Consider the following 13,373-nt stretch of genomic DNA (forward strand, 5'->3'; position numbering starts at 1 on the left):
AGCTCCCTCTTTTCTGATCCTGGGATTCTCTTTTGTCTCCTGGGAGTTTCCTATAACCATCAAAGCTGTGCTCTCACTCTGGCCTTTGGGTGTTGCCAGTGGTGAGCTGTGTCCTTGCCATCAGCAAAGGTCTGACACAGTGTGGACCTCAGAGAGCAGCTTGGATGAAATCCCAGAGGGCTGGAGCTGTGGGAAAAGTGGGTTAGGCCAGCTTTTGTAAGGATCGTTTGGTCCCACTTTAGTTTCAGTTGCAATGTAGGGACAAACTTGTTCCTTCAAATACTTTAGATCACATAGGTGATATTGACTGGTGTTTCTGTCAAAAACAAAGCCTTAGGCTAATTTGGGAACAAAAAGGACTCTGCTAATTCCATGTATAAATATGAGATCTGCTACTTGGCTTTCCAGGTCAGTGTCTTGATTGGGACGCCTGGAGCCTCTGTTTGCCTCCAAAATTCTGAAACTAAATTGGCTTTTTTTCTCCATATATATTTCAAGGTTCTAGGAGAGAGACCCAATAGCAAAAGAAATGTCTGGAAACAATTTGGGAGAAGAGGGTGTCTTGAGGCCCGCCCAACTCTTCTGTCTTTGTTTAGCCTAGGCAATGGATCCACAGCTGCCCACTCAGGCTATTTTGTATGATTGCCCTGGAAATCTAACTTCTGAAAAAAAAAATTGATTTGCAAAGCATTCCAGACTCAATAAATAGATAGATGATCAGAATCTGACATGACTATTTTTCACTAAGGAAATATATCAAGAGGAACTGTAATACCAAGAGAGCTGAATGCCTGCCCCTGAAACCCTGGTTAGGAGTAAAAAGGAACTAAGGTCATCGTGTGTATGTGACCAGAAGCCACAACAGGCTCCACCAGGACTGGCAGCTGTCCCTGGTATTCCTCACTTTCTGCAGCTCCTGCCTCTTTAGTACTCAGTTTGAATCAAGGTTGGCTCTGGGCACCTTGTCCCACCTTGCTGTCATCCACAATGCAAACCCACCCTGAGTGGCCAACAAACAGGAGTCCCAGAGTGCCTTCATAATGACAGGATTGGGGCTCATTGGCCATTGCAGTCCACAAGTGCCAGCACCCCATTTGGACTTTTATATGAGAAATAAACTTCCATTTTGGTCAAGCTGATTTTATTTTGTTTCTGTGGCTAAATCAAAAGTTCTAGTATTGTATATTGTAAAGTAGCTAAGAGAGTAAAAATAAGCTCTCACAGCAAGAAAAAAAATTGTAACTGCGAGTTCAAGGATGTTAACTAAACTTACTGTGGGAATCATTATGCAATACATATGTATATCAAACCATTATGTTGTACACCTTAAACTTATACAATCTTCTATGTCAACTATTTCTCAATTAAACTGGAGCATGTGGTCAGGCAAGCCTAGGAAGAAGCAGAAGGAATAGATGCAAAGTGCTGTCAGTTCAGCAGCTCTTCCCGGAGCCGGAAGGGTAGGCCGCAGGTGCTGTCTCTCCACATCAGTTTGGTGTGGAGCACTTTCCTGCTCCTCTGGGCCTGTCTGCTCCATGGCCTCCCCACAGTTCAGCTTCCTCTTCTCTCCACAAAACTTCACCTTGAAAACATATTTAACTGGCCTTATCTGACCTTCAACCCGATGTGAAATTGCAGGTCCACAACCAAAACCAATTCACTAATGTGGACCCTAACAAGAAAGATTCATTTCATGTGAACCCTGACAAGAAATTTATCTGCTGAGATGGAATGACTATGCTCAACTGAGGAGCCAAATTTTATAAATAAGAGCCTAGTAGCCATTTGTTGACAGGGGTTCGCAAGTACTCATGTGCGTTTCTTTAGCTATGAGTCAACTATTATAAGGGAGTCAGTTGTCTTTCCACCAATGAACTAAGCTCTACCCTGTCCAATCAGAACTGTTGCATAATGACCAATCAGGATGCGTAATGACAACTAATCATGACTATGAGATTTGAACCAATCAAAAGTGTACAGACTTGGATACCTCATTTACATACAACAGACCTAATTGGGAACACTACAGGGGCTTTTGCTATAAAAAGCAACCTCCCCTTTGTCTGGTGGTACACAGTTCACGTTGCTACTGGATTGTGTATGTTGTGGGATGCAACTCCTTTAGCTCAAATAAATGCTTTTTATTCTTTATTACAATAAAAAATTAATGTTGGTTTACATTACAGACTGTTGACTCTTCCTTGGTTTCTATTTTCAGTAGAGAAAAATGGTCTCTGGCCATTCAGTGGATTCACTGCATTTGAGTTAGGTTCTGGTTAGTCACTTCTGTGGTGATAGGAAAACTTGCCCACTTGGAGCCAAGTTTCTCTGGGGATTGATTGACTTGTCTGCGCAGAGTGAAGGAACAGGCAAATCTAAGGAAGACAGCTTCATGGCACCACAGAGATCTCATTGGCTCCTTAGCTTCTTTCATTTCCATGGTAGTCCAAATTTCTTCCTGTGTGAGCATCTCCTTTTAAATAGATGCTACAGTCAGGTGGGCTGAAGGAAGAGGGAGGTGGCGGATGATCAGGATGGGATGGGTATGTGGTGGTACAGTGGTGCTAGGGGAATTAAGTCAAATGCCCAAGATCCAAGCTAGAGAAATAGTTTCACTGCCAAGTACAAAGGTCAGGCACGGAGTGGAAAATCCTACACAGAGCCAAGTCAGGAGACAGCAGGACTGGAAAAATGGAAACAGGCCAGGGAACAAAAGGAGGCCTGGCATGGTGGCTGCTGAGATTGAGCTGCTGGTAAGCCTAGCTTCACGGGTTCTTAACCTAGGCTCACATACAAAGACGACCGGGCCTGCCAGGTTTAAGCCATTACCACAAGGAAGGAGAAACCAGGGTTTCTTAGTGGAGGTCTCTAACCTCCCTGTGCTGCACAAGATTGTGTGGATTTGTACATTTTCCTGAGTGTAAAAGGAAAACAGCGCCCCAAAAGGGTTATTTTAGGTTTTAATTTGGTCATCCAGAGAGGATGATCCCTGCGGGCTCTCCTCAGTCTTGGCATAGGCCACATGGCTGTAGGTCCTGGCTACCCTCCCAAGGGGCAGAATCCCCCGGCCACGTGTGCCCCAGGGGCTCGCTGCAGCGCTGCTGCCATCTGAGCCGATTCTTTCCGAGAGAGCCAGTCCGAGGCGTGAAAGAGGACGAGCTTAGTAAATGATGGAGAATGCACACAGGTGTGGAGGGACCGATTAAAAGGGGAGAGTGTGATTCGTACCGCTCAGAGGAACTGCAGGCGCAGCTCACATGAGGACACCGACTGGCTCAGATTAATGTAAATGTTGTGCACTTCTTCGTAATCCCTCCGTTTGGTTTTACTGGGGGAAAACCATGGTACCCTTGGCCCTCTATTTTAGGGTATAGTTGCAGTTCCGGAAAAGGATGCAGCGCCTCCATCTTTGCCCAACCTACTTGAGAGTCAAGACACCGCGCGGAAAAATGTTAGGATTTGAACTCAGTGAAAGACTACCGGCCCGTCTGGCGCTCGTAACTCCGCCCCCCCGGGAACCAGTGACGCGCCGGCGTGACGTGTCGCTCGTGTCGACGACTTCGACGCGCGCCGGGCCCGGAAGAGGCGGAAGAGGCGGAAGAGGCGCGGGCCAGAAAAGGAGTCTGGCGGATACGTTTGTGCGTCTCGGTCCCCATGGCGCTGTGGCGCGGCTCTGCGTACGCGGGCTTCCTGGCGCTGGCGGTGGGCTGCGTCTTCTTGCTGGAGCCGCAGCTGCCGAATTCGGCGCTGCGCTTGTTGTGGAGCTCTTTGCAGCTGGGGCCCGCGTCCCCGGGACTCGGCTCCCCTGAGGGCCGGTTGGCGGCCGCCTGGGACGCACTCATCGTGCGACCGGTCCGGCGCTGGCGCCGCGTGGCTGTGGGGTGAGTACCTTCGGGGCCTGAGTCTTTGGGCCAGTCCAGGAGCTGCGAGCGCTCCGGACCTCCGAGGGCCGTCTTGGCGGAGGTCGGGCGAGCTGGGAAGCTGGAGCCTGCGCGAAACAGGGGTTCCCAGAGGTCCCCGGCCCCTCAGCGCAGGTGTCCACGCTCCTGCCTCCTTGGCGAGAAGCGTTGGACGTCTGAAACTAGCCCCCTTCGTCACTGTTGCAGGCACTTACGAGACCACCTATTTCTTTTGGCTGGACCCTGCGCCCTTACTTGATCTCCGAAGTTTAGCCTTAAAGCCTCTTGGAAAAGCCCGCTTAGCCGGACACCTTCCTGTTCGAGCCACCTTCGATCCACTTTCAGCTCCTCCTGTTCTTCTGTCCACTGCTCTTCTGCAGTCTAAGTGATTGGCCTTACCCGCTTTTGACAGCTCTCTTCTTGCTTCTGAACTTCTTGAAGGAGTGGAGTGGTCGCTGCTTTGAGCTACCAACGTAGCCTTGCTTCCCCTTCCTTAACGCCCTGGCTTGGAGACCACCACTCCCCTGAAACTCCTTTCAGAGCTCACTGGTGGTTTGTTGATGTTCACATTCAGCTGCCATTTTTAAGTCTCCATTTAGTCTCTGCGGCTTTCCATACTTTACACATACTCTTGTCTTGGAAATTCATTTCTTCCCGACATCGTCGATATTGTATATTTAGGGTTCTCGCAAATCACAGTGCCTCCTTTCTTTGTATTACTCTCCGGGAATGTAATTATTTCCTTTACACTAACTTTAATTCCTGTCTCAGTTTGAGTTGAAGATCCAGCACCATGATTGTTGGGGCGGGGAACAGCAAGGTAAAGCAAAGTTATCCTGAAGACTAAAGAATAAGTCCATGTAATTAATATATAGCCTCGTGTGTGCTTTAAAGAAGTTAGCTAGTGTTTTATTGTTTCTTTGGATGTATCTCCTTTTACCTCTTTTTTTAAATTTGGGCCTTTTCACACATTTCCTATCAGTTTCATTGGCCTCTCTGGCTTTTTGCACATTCACCCAACTATTCATCAACTACACCGTATGTGTCAGGTCCACACTAGATTCTGAGGATACAGAGATGGATAAAGCAAGGTCCTTGCCTCATTTGTGGGAAACACATATTCAGTATTAGTCTGCTTGGGCTACCATCACAGAATACCAGAGACTGGACGCTTAAACAACAGAAATTTATTTTCTCACAGTTCTAGAGGCAGATGGGCTAAGGTCAAGGTACTTGCAAAGTTGGTTTCTGGTGAGTACTGTCTTCCTGACTTGCAGATGGTCACCTTCTTGCTGTGTACTTATATGGCCTTTCCTCTGTGTGTGGGCACTCTTGATGTCTCCTCTTATATGGATACTAGTCCTGTTGGATTGTGACCTCATTTAACCTTAATTAGTAAATAGCCTCTATCTCCAAATATAGTCATGTTTGTGGTTAGGGCTTCAACATATAAATTGGGGTGGGGTAGGGGGATGATACAGTGCTGTCCATAACAATTATGAAAAGTATTTGCTGAACTAGTAGTAAAAACAAGATAGCCTGTGTCCCAAAGAAGGATTACTAATTCTTCCTTGGATGAGGTTTAAGGAAAAGCTCCATCTGAGAAGGTGATGTTCCATTTACTATTACTGCATCATAAATCACCCCATAACTTTGTAGCTTAAAGCATGGACTTTTTATTATTATCTCTCATAATTCTGAGATTTGATTGGGTTCAGCCAGGAGGTTCTCGCTTGGGGTCTTGTACAGTTTCAGTCAGATAGTGGCTGGGGTTTGTACCTGAATACCCATAGGTTCTCTATGTAGCCATTTGGCTTTTCCACAGCAGGATGAGTGTGGATTAGGAGATAAGGTTCCAAAAAGACCGGACAGAGAGCCTTAATGCCTTTTATGATATAACTTAGAAGCACTTCTGTCACAGTCACAGGTCTAACAGATTTTAAGGGGAGGGGACATAGAATACACATTGATGGGAAGCGTGTCAGCGTCACATTGTAAAAAAGATATGCTTTTCCCTAAAGCATTGTTTATAGGAGCAAAGATTTAATAACTGCTTTTTTCTCTTGGTTGGAAATAGGAAAATGCATAAACAAACTGGTACAGTCACACAATGGAACAGTATATCACAGTTAAAATAAATTTTTAAAGTTTCATCAAATACCTGTGAAAAAAGTTAACTACAGAAGTCTGCATCATGACACACTTGTGGCCATCTAAGGAAATATATTCTGTTGCAGTGACTTACATGGGATAGGACCTGGGGAAGAAATGACATTTCTCCACATGAAGGCAGGGGAATAAATCCGCTTAGGCAGAGAAAGCCAAATGTGAAAAAGTACATAATTTGGGTACACCAAATGTCCTTGTGTTTAGGGCAAGGAAGGAACTTACGGTAGAGAGATGTCAAGAAATGATGCTGAGAAGGGCCTTTAATATCAGGGTAGGTCATGGATTTGTTTATAATTAGGTAAATGATGCAAAGGTCTTTGCTGAGAATAACCGGTGGGAATGTGAACAATAGGTTTGAAGCAGTGGTTCTAACCTGTTTGACTGTTTTATATCATTTTTGTGGGTAACACATCCATTGGTAACATTTCTCATTACCCAAAAGGATTTTTAGCCTAAAGATGGAGGTGTGCAAGGGGTAGGTGAAAGAAGGTGCAGTACTTGCACCAGAATCCCATGTGGGGTGTGCATGTTGTAGTTTGACTTTCCAGGAGAATGTACACACACAGGTTTACTCACACAACACACGATTTAATGTGATTCATAAAGAGGAAAGTACTGAGAACTTGACACTAGTTAAGAGGCCATTGTAGGGTCTAAGTGAAGGGAAAAGCCTTACATAGGAATGGTGTCAAATGTGAGATTTGCTAGGTTGAAAGTGCTAGAGTACAGAATGGCTGTCAAGAATGACAAGTTTTTAGTATTTGCGATCTTAACAACCTTCAGTAGGCAGCTACAGGTATTGGTCGCCCAGTTTTCACAGATGAGTAAAATGAGGCTTAGAAACGTTTATTTGCCCCAGACCACAGTTAGCAAGTGCGGGAGGCCCAACTCTAACCCATTATTGGCTCCCCTGTGTTCATGCCACATTGTTGCCATTAAGAGAGATTAAGAAAAAGGAACATGTTTGTGGTGGAAGGTAAGGAGTTTGATTTCAGAGGTGGGGAGATGTACCTACTATGGGATTTCAAATGAAACTGAGCCACAGCTGCTGACAGCAAGAGGCTGGAGTTGGAGCTACTGGGGAGCAGGGTTGCAGATTTTGGAGACACCGGCACTTAGGTTGAAGCCAGAGAGTGGTCAGCCTCACCCAGGGAGAGAACCAAAAGGGAAGGTAAATGGCAAGGGTGGCATTTGGGGAGGCACCAGCGTTTCAGGGGTCGGTGGATAGGGGCCAGAGAAATAAAAGAGTGGGAGTTGAAAGAAGATTGTCAGTGCCAATCCCACTACCACATCTTTCTAGAATGTGCCCCGCCACCCTGCTTCAAATCGAACCCTGGTACTAAGCCTCACTAGGTGAATGATGAACCCCTCATTCTTGGGAACAATCAGTTTATGTTCCCCCTACCTGGCTTCATCCTGACCTTTGAAACCTATCTTGCTCTTCTCCCCTGTTTAGATCTCCATTCTGACTAGATAAGCATTCTTACTGTGTCCAAACACAAGGTTAATCCCTTCGTTCACATCTTGGCTGAGCATGCTCCCTACATGGGCTTCAGTGTCAGATAAACTAGTTTGAAACTGGCTCCTCCAGTTACGGCCTTTGGAATGTAGGAGGACTCACTTTTCTCAGCTTAAAGTAGTGATGACTAGTTTCCTGTCTTACAACGTTTTGAGGTTAGTGTGATTTATGAGAATGCCTGCCTTATTTCTCTAGTGCACCATCCAGGGTTCAGCCCAGGGACCGCTGCCCCTGCCCTTTTGGATTTCTACTGTTTCATATCTTGTAGTGATTGTCATCAGCTCTTGTAATATCTGAGTGTGGTGTTACTGCTAAAAAATAACCCTAGGACATTCTACAGGTGGTGGAACAGAAGGAAAGTGGTAAGAACCATCCTTTAAGGAACTTAAAACCTAGAAGGGGGACCTGTGTCCCCTTCCCTGCCCCCAGCCTATCTCTAGGAATAGGTCAGGTACCTCCGCTCCCAGCTCCCTTTCTGCTCACCACTTTAGCTTCTTGTTTGAGCATTCAGCATCTGTTGCCTTGCTTTATTTTCCAGTTATTTCATCCATATTTGTGTTTTCTCCAAACTCACATTGTGCTCGTTTACACATTTCTTTCTACAGTGTGAAATTCTGCCTGTCACATGAGCATAGTTTTTTCTTCTGATTCTTATGCCCCTCCTTCCTTTTATTTCCCCTGATAATGAAGCACCTTAACCTGTAAATAATGTGCTTGTTTACATTTTAGTATGCTGTTGAATGAGGTAAGTGCAGAGAAAGATCCTTGCTCTGGTTAGTTTAATAAAATATAACAAGAAAGCACATGTAAAAGTATTGAGATTGGTATCTGGCACTAGTAGATGGTCGGTGATCTTTTTATTTTTGTAAGCTACCAAATACAAAGTTTTCCTCTATATGATTGTTTTCCCGCTAGTATTCATGACATGATTAGGGGGGTGGGTGAACGATGTTCCTATGGTAGTTACATTTAACTCAGAATTAGTCCTGTTGTGTTTTGTCTCGTGTTGCAAAATATGCTAAATGTTGTTCTTTCAGTTTTATATTTTTTGGTAACTTTTGCAAACTCAACTTCCTTCATTATCATCTTTGAGGAATCAAATTTTGTTTAAGGTCTCAGCAGAACTAGATATGAAGGTCATGTGTTTACTGAAGTCGTTATTTCCAAATATGGGTATTGCTCAGTATCTGAATTTTTGCTGCCCAGACACAGGACCGAAATCTATTTGGATATATTTTCTAAATAAAGCCGTTTGGTGGAAATAGTATCTCTCACTATCCAGACACTCTGTCTGAAACTTGGGAACCTGCTAGAGTGTGACAGGGATACCTGTGTTCCTATTAAGATTCTCCCTTCAGATATCTAATGTTGCATTCCATAAAAACACTCTAGGAGGTGGAATTGGGATGAGTTTACAAGGTGCCTTTGGTTTATTATTATGTAAGGCTGTGAAAGGAATGTGTTTTAGACATTGTTCAGCACCTGCCACATGCATGTCGCTGTGTTTTACACTCTGAAAGGCATGTTGACCAGAGTAATTATGTGCCTTTGACTTTAAAAGAATTAAGAAAATGGGTATTTAAATGTTTAAATTTTTGTAGGAAAAATCTTTTCAAAAACATGGGATCCTTGGGGGAAGAATTAATGAACTCTTATGATGAGAATACTATCAGTTTGTATCATGAGGAGAGATATGTCTCATCTTTGTAAGCCTTACTTGTGTGTTGTAAATAATATCTAGCCTATATATGAACCTTTAAAATTGTTATTTGTTAAGTTATAAAAGTAATGCATGCTTGTAAACATTAGAAATATATCTAATGAAAAATAAAATTCCTTTCCCTTACAACAATCTCATTTCTCCGAATTTGCAATCATTAATGATTTGCTGTGTTAATTTCCAGATCAAGAGATTTTTTTTTTTAGAGCACCAGAAGGGAAACATAACTAAAATTCAATCCATTGAGCCTTCTTTATTGATGAGTTTGCCTTCTGGTTTCAAAAGCTGCCCAGTGTTACCCTGGGAACTCAGCTGCCCTTAGCACAGGGGCTGTTTTGGCTGGCCTGCTGTGAGTCTTGCTCTTCGCAGGCTGGGAGCGGCCTGTGTGGTCATCCAGCCCCACTGCCAAGAGGGACATTTCCAAGAGGCAGGGGTGGAGGTGGGGGTGGGGTGGTAGGAAGAACTCATCTAGCTACACAGCTATTTGGCCCTTCTCATTTAAGGGATGACTTTTAGCAAAGAAACATTGACAATATGAGCCCGAACTGTCTATGCACACATAGGAGAGACTGTGCCAGACCACCTTAGTACTTTAGAATTTCCACGGAGCCAGTCTGATGATGCATCGCTTGCCTTTTACTTTGCACTTTTCCTAAGCATATATTATTTAATCTTCACAACAGCTCCATGAGTTAAATACTCATATTATGCCATTTTGTAGATGAGGAAACTGAGACAGAAAAATTAAAAGTGACTTGCCTAAGCCACACAGCCAGTGTGAATCCAGACAGTTTGGCTCTATTAGCATTTTCTCAGAAATGCTAATTTGTGTTACTGTGGTAGCTCTGTTCCGAAATGCTGAGCACCTGTCTTCTTTCTGTCTTTGTAACTAGTGTAAAAGTTTGCCAAACTATCATAGAGTCCTGTGTTCTGATCCTAAGTCATACATTCAGATAAAGTCTTCCCTCTGCTATGTGTTCTTTACTTTCCAGTTCAGTTTCAGATCCATTTCATCTGTTTTTCTGTTTGAATAAGTTCTCTGAAACATTTCCCTGTTGTGAAATACGAAGCAGCTGCCCCCTGGGGCTTCTGCTCATTCCTTTCACGTCTCTGTCCTCCTTCCTTCCAGAGTCAATGCATGTGTGGATGTGGTGCTCTCAGGGGTGAAGCTCTTGCAGGCACTTGGCCTGAATCCTGGGGATGGGAAAGATCACTCCATCCTGCATTCAAGGAATGATCTGGAAGATGCCTTCACTCACTTCATGGGGAAGGGAGCAGCTGCAGAGCGCTTCTTCAGCGATAAGGAAACTTTCCATGACATTGCCCAGGTTGCATCCGAATTCCCAGGAGCCCAGGTCTGTTTGGTTCACCAGTAGTAAGTTAAGATAGGGTGGGAGCCCTGACTGGTTTGGCCCAGTTGGTTGGGCACCACCCCACAAAGTGAAAGGTCATATGTTTGATTCCCAGTTAGGGCACACATCTGGGTTGCGGGTTTGGTCCCTGGTTGGGGCGTGTATGAGAGGCAATGGATTAGTGTTTCTCACATGGATGTTTCTCTTCCTCTCTTTCTCCCCCTCTCCTCCCCTCTCTCAAAATCAATAAATAAAATCTAAAAAAAAAAAAAATACAGGGTGGGAAAAGATGCCTTTTCTACATGTTTCCTAGAAGCAACGAAGCAACTTTTCCTCCGTTTACCCCGGGAGATGATTGTTGGGGATCCAATTCCGCACTGTTTCCTCTTTTGTAAAACTATATATCTGACCTTCCATTACCTTTGCTGCTGTTTTTAGTCAGAGCAATTCAGCCAGCATTTATGAATCATATTTACTAACATTTTGGTTCTGGTTCATCCATTTAAATTGCATGTTACTGAAGTTTAAGGTAGGAATGATATCTGCTGATTTGGGTATTGCTTGTGGGTGGTAACTTGCAGTAATATTAACGTGGCCTAGTCCTCCCTGAGCAAAAGACAAGGCCCCAAACCCACAGGGAACTATTTCCAGCTTTTGCCTGGGGATGGGGCAGCTGGGGCCTCACTCTGTTCTGCTGGTCCAGAGCAAGGTTTCTGCACCTCAGCATTATTGACATTTTGGGCTAGACAGTTCTTTGCTGTGGGGGCTTTCCTGTACATATAAGATATTTAGCAGCATCTCTGGTCTCTGGCCTCTAGGTGACAGTAGCACTTCCTCTTTTCCCCAATTGTGACAGTTAAAAATGTTTCCAGGGTGAGGAGAGGAGGAAGTAAAATCACCCCTGGCTGAGAACCACAGATCTCGATTGGTTCGTGGTTTTCAGGGTTGAGCACCTGCATCAGAATCTCCTGGAGAGGATATTGAAAACACAGATTCCTGGGCCTCACTCCCAGAGTTTCTGATTCAGTGTACATGGGATAGGACCCAAGACTTTTACCCTCCCATGAAGTTTCCTATTTATATTGATGCTTTTGTTCTGAGCACCTTGTCTACAGAGTCTTAACCTGTCAGAGATAGAACTAGGGGACCCCAAGCCCGTCTGGTGATCATACACAAAGCTTTGGGACCAGCATTGTCCAGAAAACTTCTGTGAGGCTCACACAGTAGAAAGCAGTGCTGAAGACAGGAGATCCCACCGTGGCTCTTGCCCTGGGCCTAGCACACCTTATGTCTCTTGAGGTTGAGTTTGTTTTTGTTTTTTGTATAACAAAACAGCATTAATAACTATTACATGAAAAGTGCTTATTTTTTATTAGTCACATGCGATAGGTTTTGCACTCCCCCCAAATGAGATCAAAGTTTAACAGAAACTAAAACTCACCATATTTTCATTACATGTATTCTTTCTGTGTTTCCACCTTCCAGCTAATTTCAGCACCAGATCCTAGTCATGCAGATTAGCCAGTCTGATTCAGTCCACCCTTTTCCCCTTGCTCTCCAGGTTGAGTGTTAGTTGTTTGTTTAAACATTTCTCCACCCCGCCCCACCCCTAATTCTTACCTAAAGCCTTCCTTTGGCTAGTCACCTCAGTCTGGGTGCGACTCATATTAGGGAAGTTCTTAATGCCATTTTTAATTGGTACCTTTCACAGGCTACTTATGACCACTTATTTTGATAATTTTTAAAATTTTTAAGTTTTCTTTTTTCCTTTGAAGCTGCCCATTTGAACATTGGAAATGGGCACGAGCAATACCCACCTGAGTTTCTGAAGGCGACAGCAGCTGTTAAAATTTCAATTATGATCATTTTGCAGCTGAACTCAGTGGTGAGATTCTGATCTCTCATGAAAGGATTTTGATAGCTCTAACATGATTTTGAGTCTGTTGCTTAAAAGTCTTTATGGTGGTATATTCAAACCACCCACTTTATTTCTATTGTATTTTCTTTTACTTGATTCTGGCTTTTGGTTCATAACGAAAATTTTTTTTCTACAGAACTTTACCTAGGTTTTAGATCATCCAAATTATTTCTTAACATTGTAAAATCTAAAATATGTTACTTATCTTCCACTAGGGTGACACTTCATGTCATGCCTTTTCAAGCTCCCTTAAAGTAGATTGACTGATAAGCAGCAGTTAATAACTATCACATGAAAACTCTAAAATCTGCCTCATAGTATCTTAATATTTCCCCTAAGATATTTAGTAAATTCTGCCCACATAGTTAAATAAAAAATTAAGGTAACATGTTAAAAGGCCAAATTTTAGCACTGTAAGTTTTAAATTTACCCATGAAAAGCTGTTACTATCCCACCTGAACCCAGTAATTGGTTGACAAAACCCTGGGATCGCAGTGGTGTCTAGCATCTAGAATTGAATTATTTAGTCTGTGCCTCTGTGTGGGACTAAAGACTAAGAAGATGAGGTGGCAGCATTCTGTTGAAGAGGTTTCTTAGCTTTCATAGTAGAACATCAGCTTTATCTCCTATTTGTCAGGTGTCCAAAGCACATGAACTCATCCTTAGTCAGCAGCATGGAATAATAGCCTTGAATTATCTGTCGTCCAGGTCTAGGTCCTCATCTGAGAGATGTGGTATTTAGGAAACAACATGGTCTCCTACGAAAGCCTTTGTGTTTTCTAACACATCAGTGTGT

General features: G+C 43.8%; 1 protein-coding gene across 4 annotated transcripts in view; it reads left to right on the forward strand.

Moving 5' to 3' along the window:
• Positions 1-3,601: 3,601 nt before the first annotated feature.
• ADPGK (ADP dependent glucokinase) overlaps positions 3,602-13,373 on the forward strand; it is a 35,627-nt gene continuing 25,855 nt past the window's right edge. For 2 of the 4 annotated variants that reach the window (XM_090270050.1, XM_090270051.1), the window contains exons 1-2: positions 3,602-3,881; positions 10,437-10,662. In XM_090270050.1, coding sequence (XP_090126176.1) covers positions 3,655-3,881; positions 10,437-10,662 — 453 coding nt within the window. In that variant the 5' untranslated portion in view covers positions 3,602-3,654. The remainder of the gene's footprint in view (positions 3,882-10,436; positions 10,663-13,373) is intronic. The other 2 variants (XM_090270052.1, XM_090270053.1) reach the window with 2 other exon arrangements.

This window comes from Furipterus horrens, unplaced genomic scaffold (assembly GCF_987537825.1).
Source record: "Furipterus horrens unplaced genomic scaffold, mFurHor1.1.pri manual_scaffold_3, whole genome shotgun sequence".
Lineage (NCBI taxonomy): Eukaryota > Metazoa > Chordata > Mammalia > Chiroptera > Furipteridae > Furipterus > Furipterus horrens.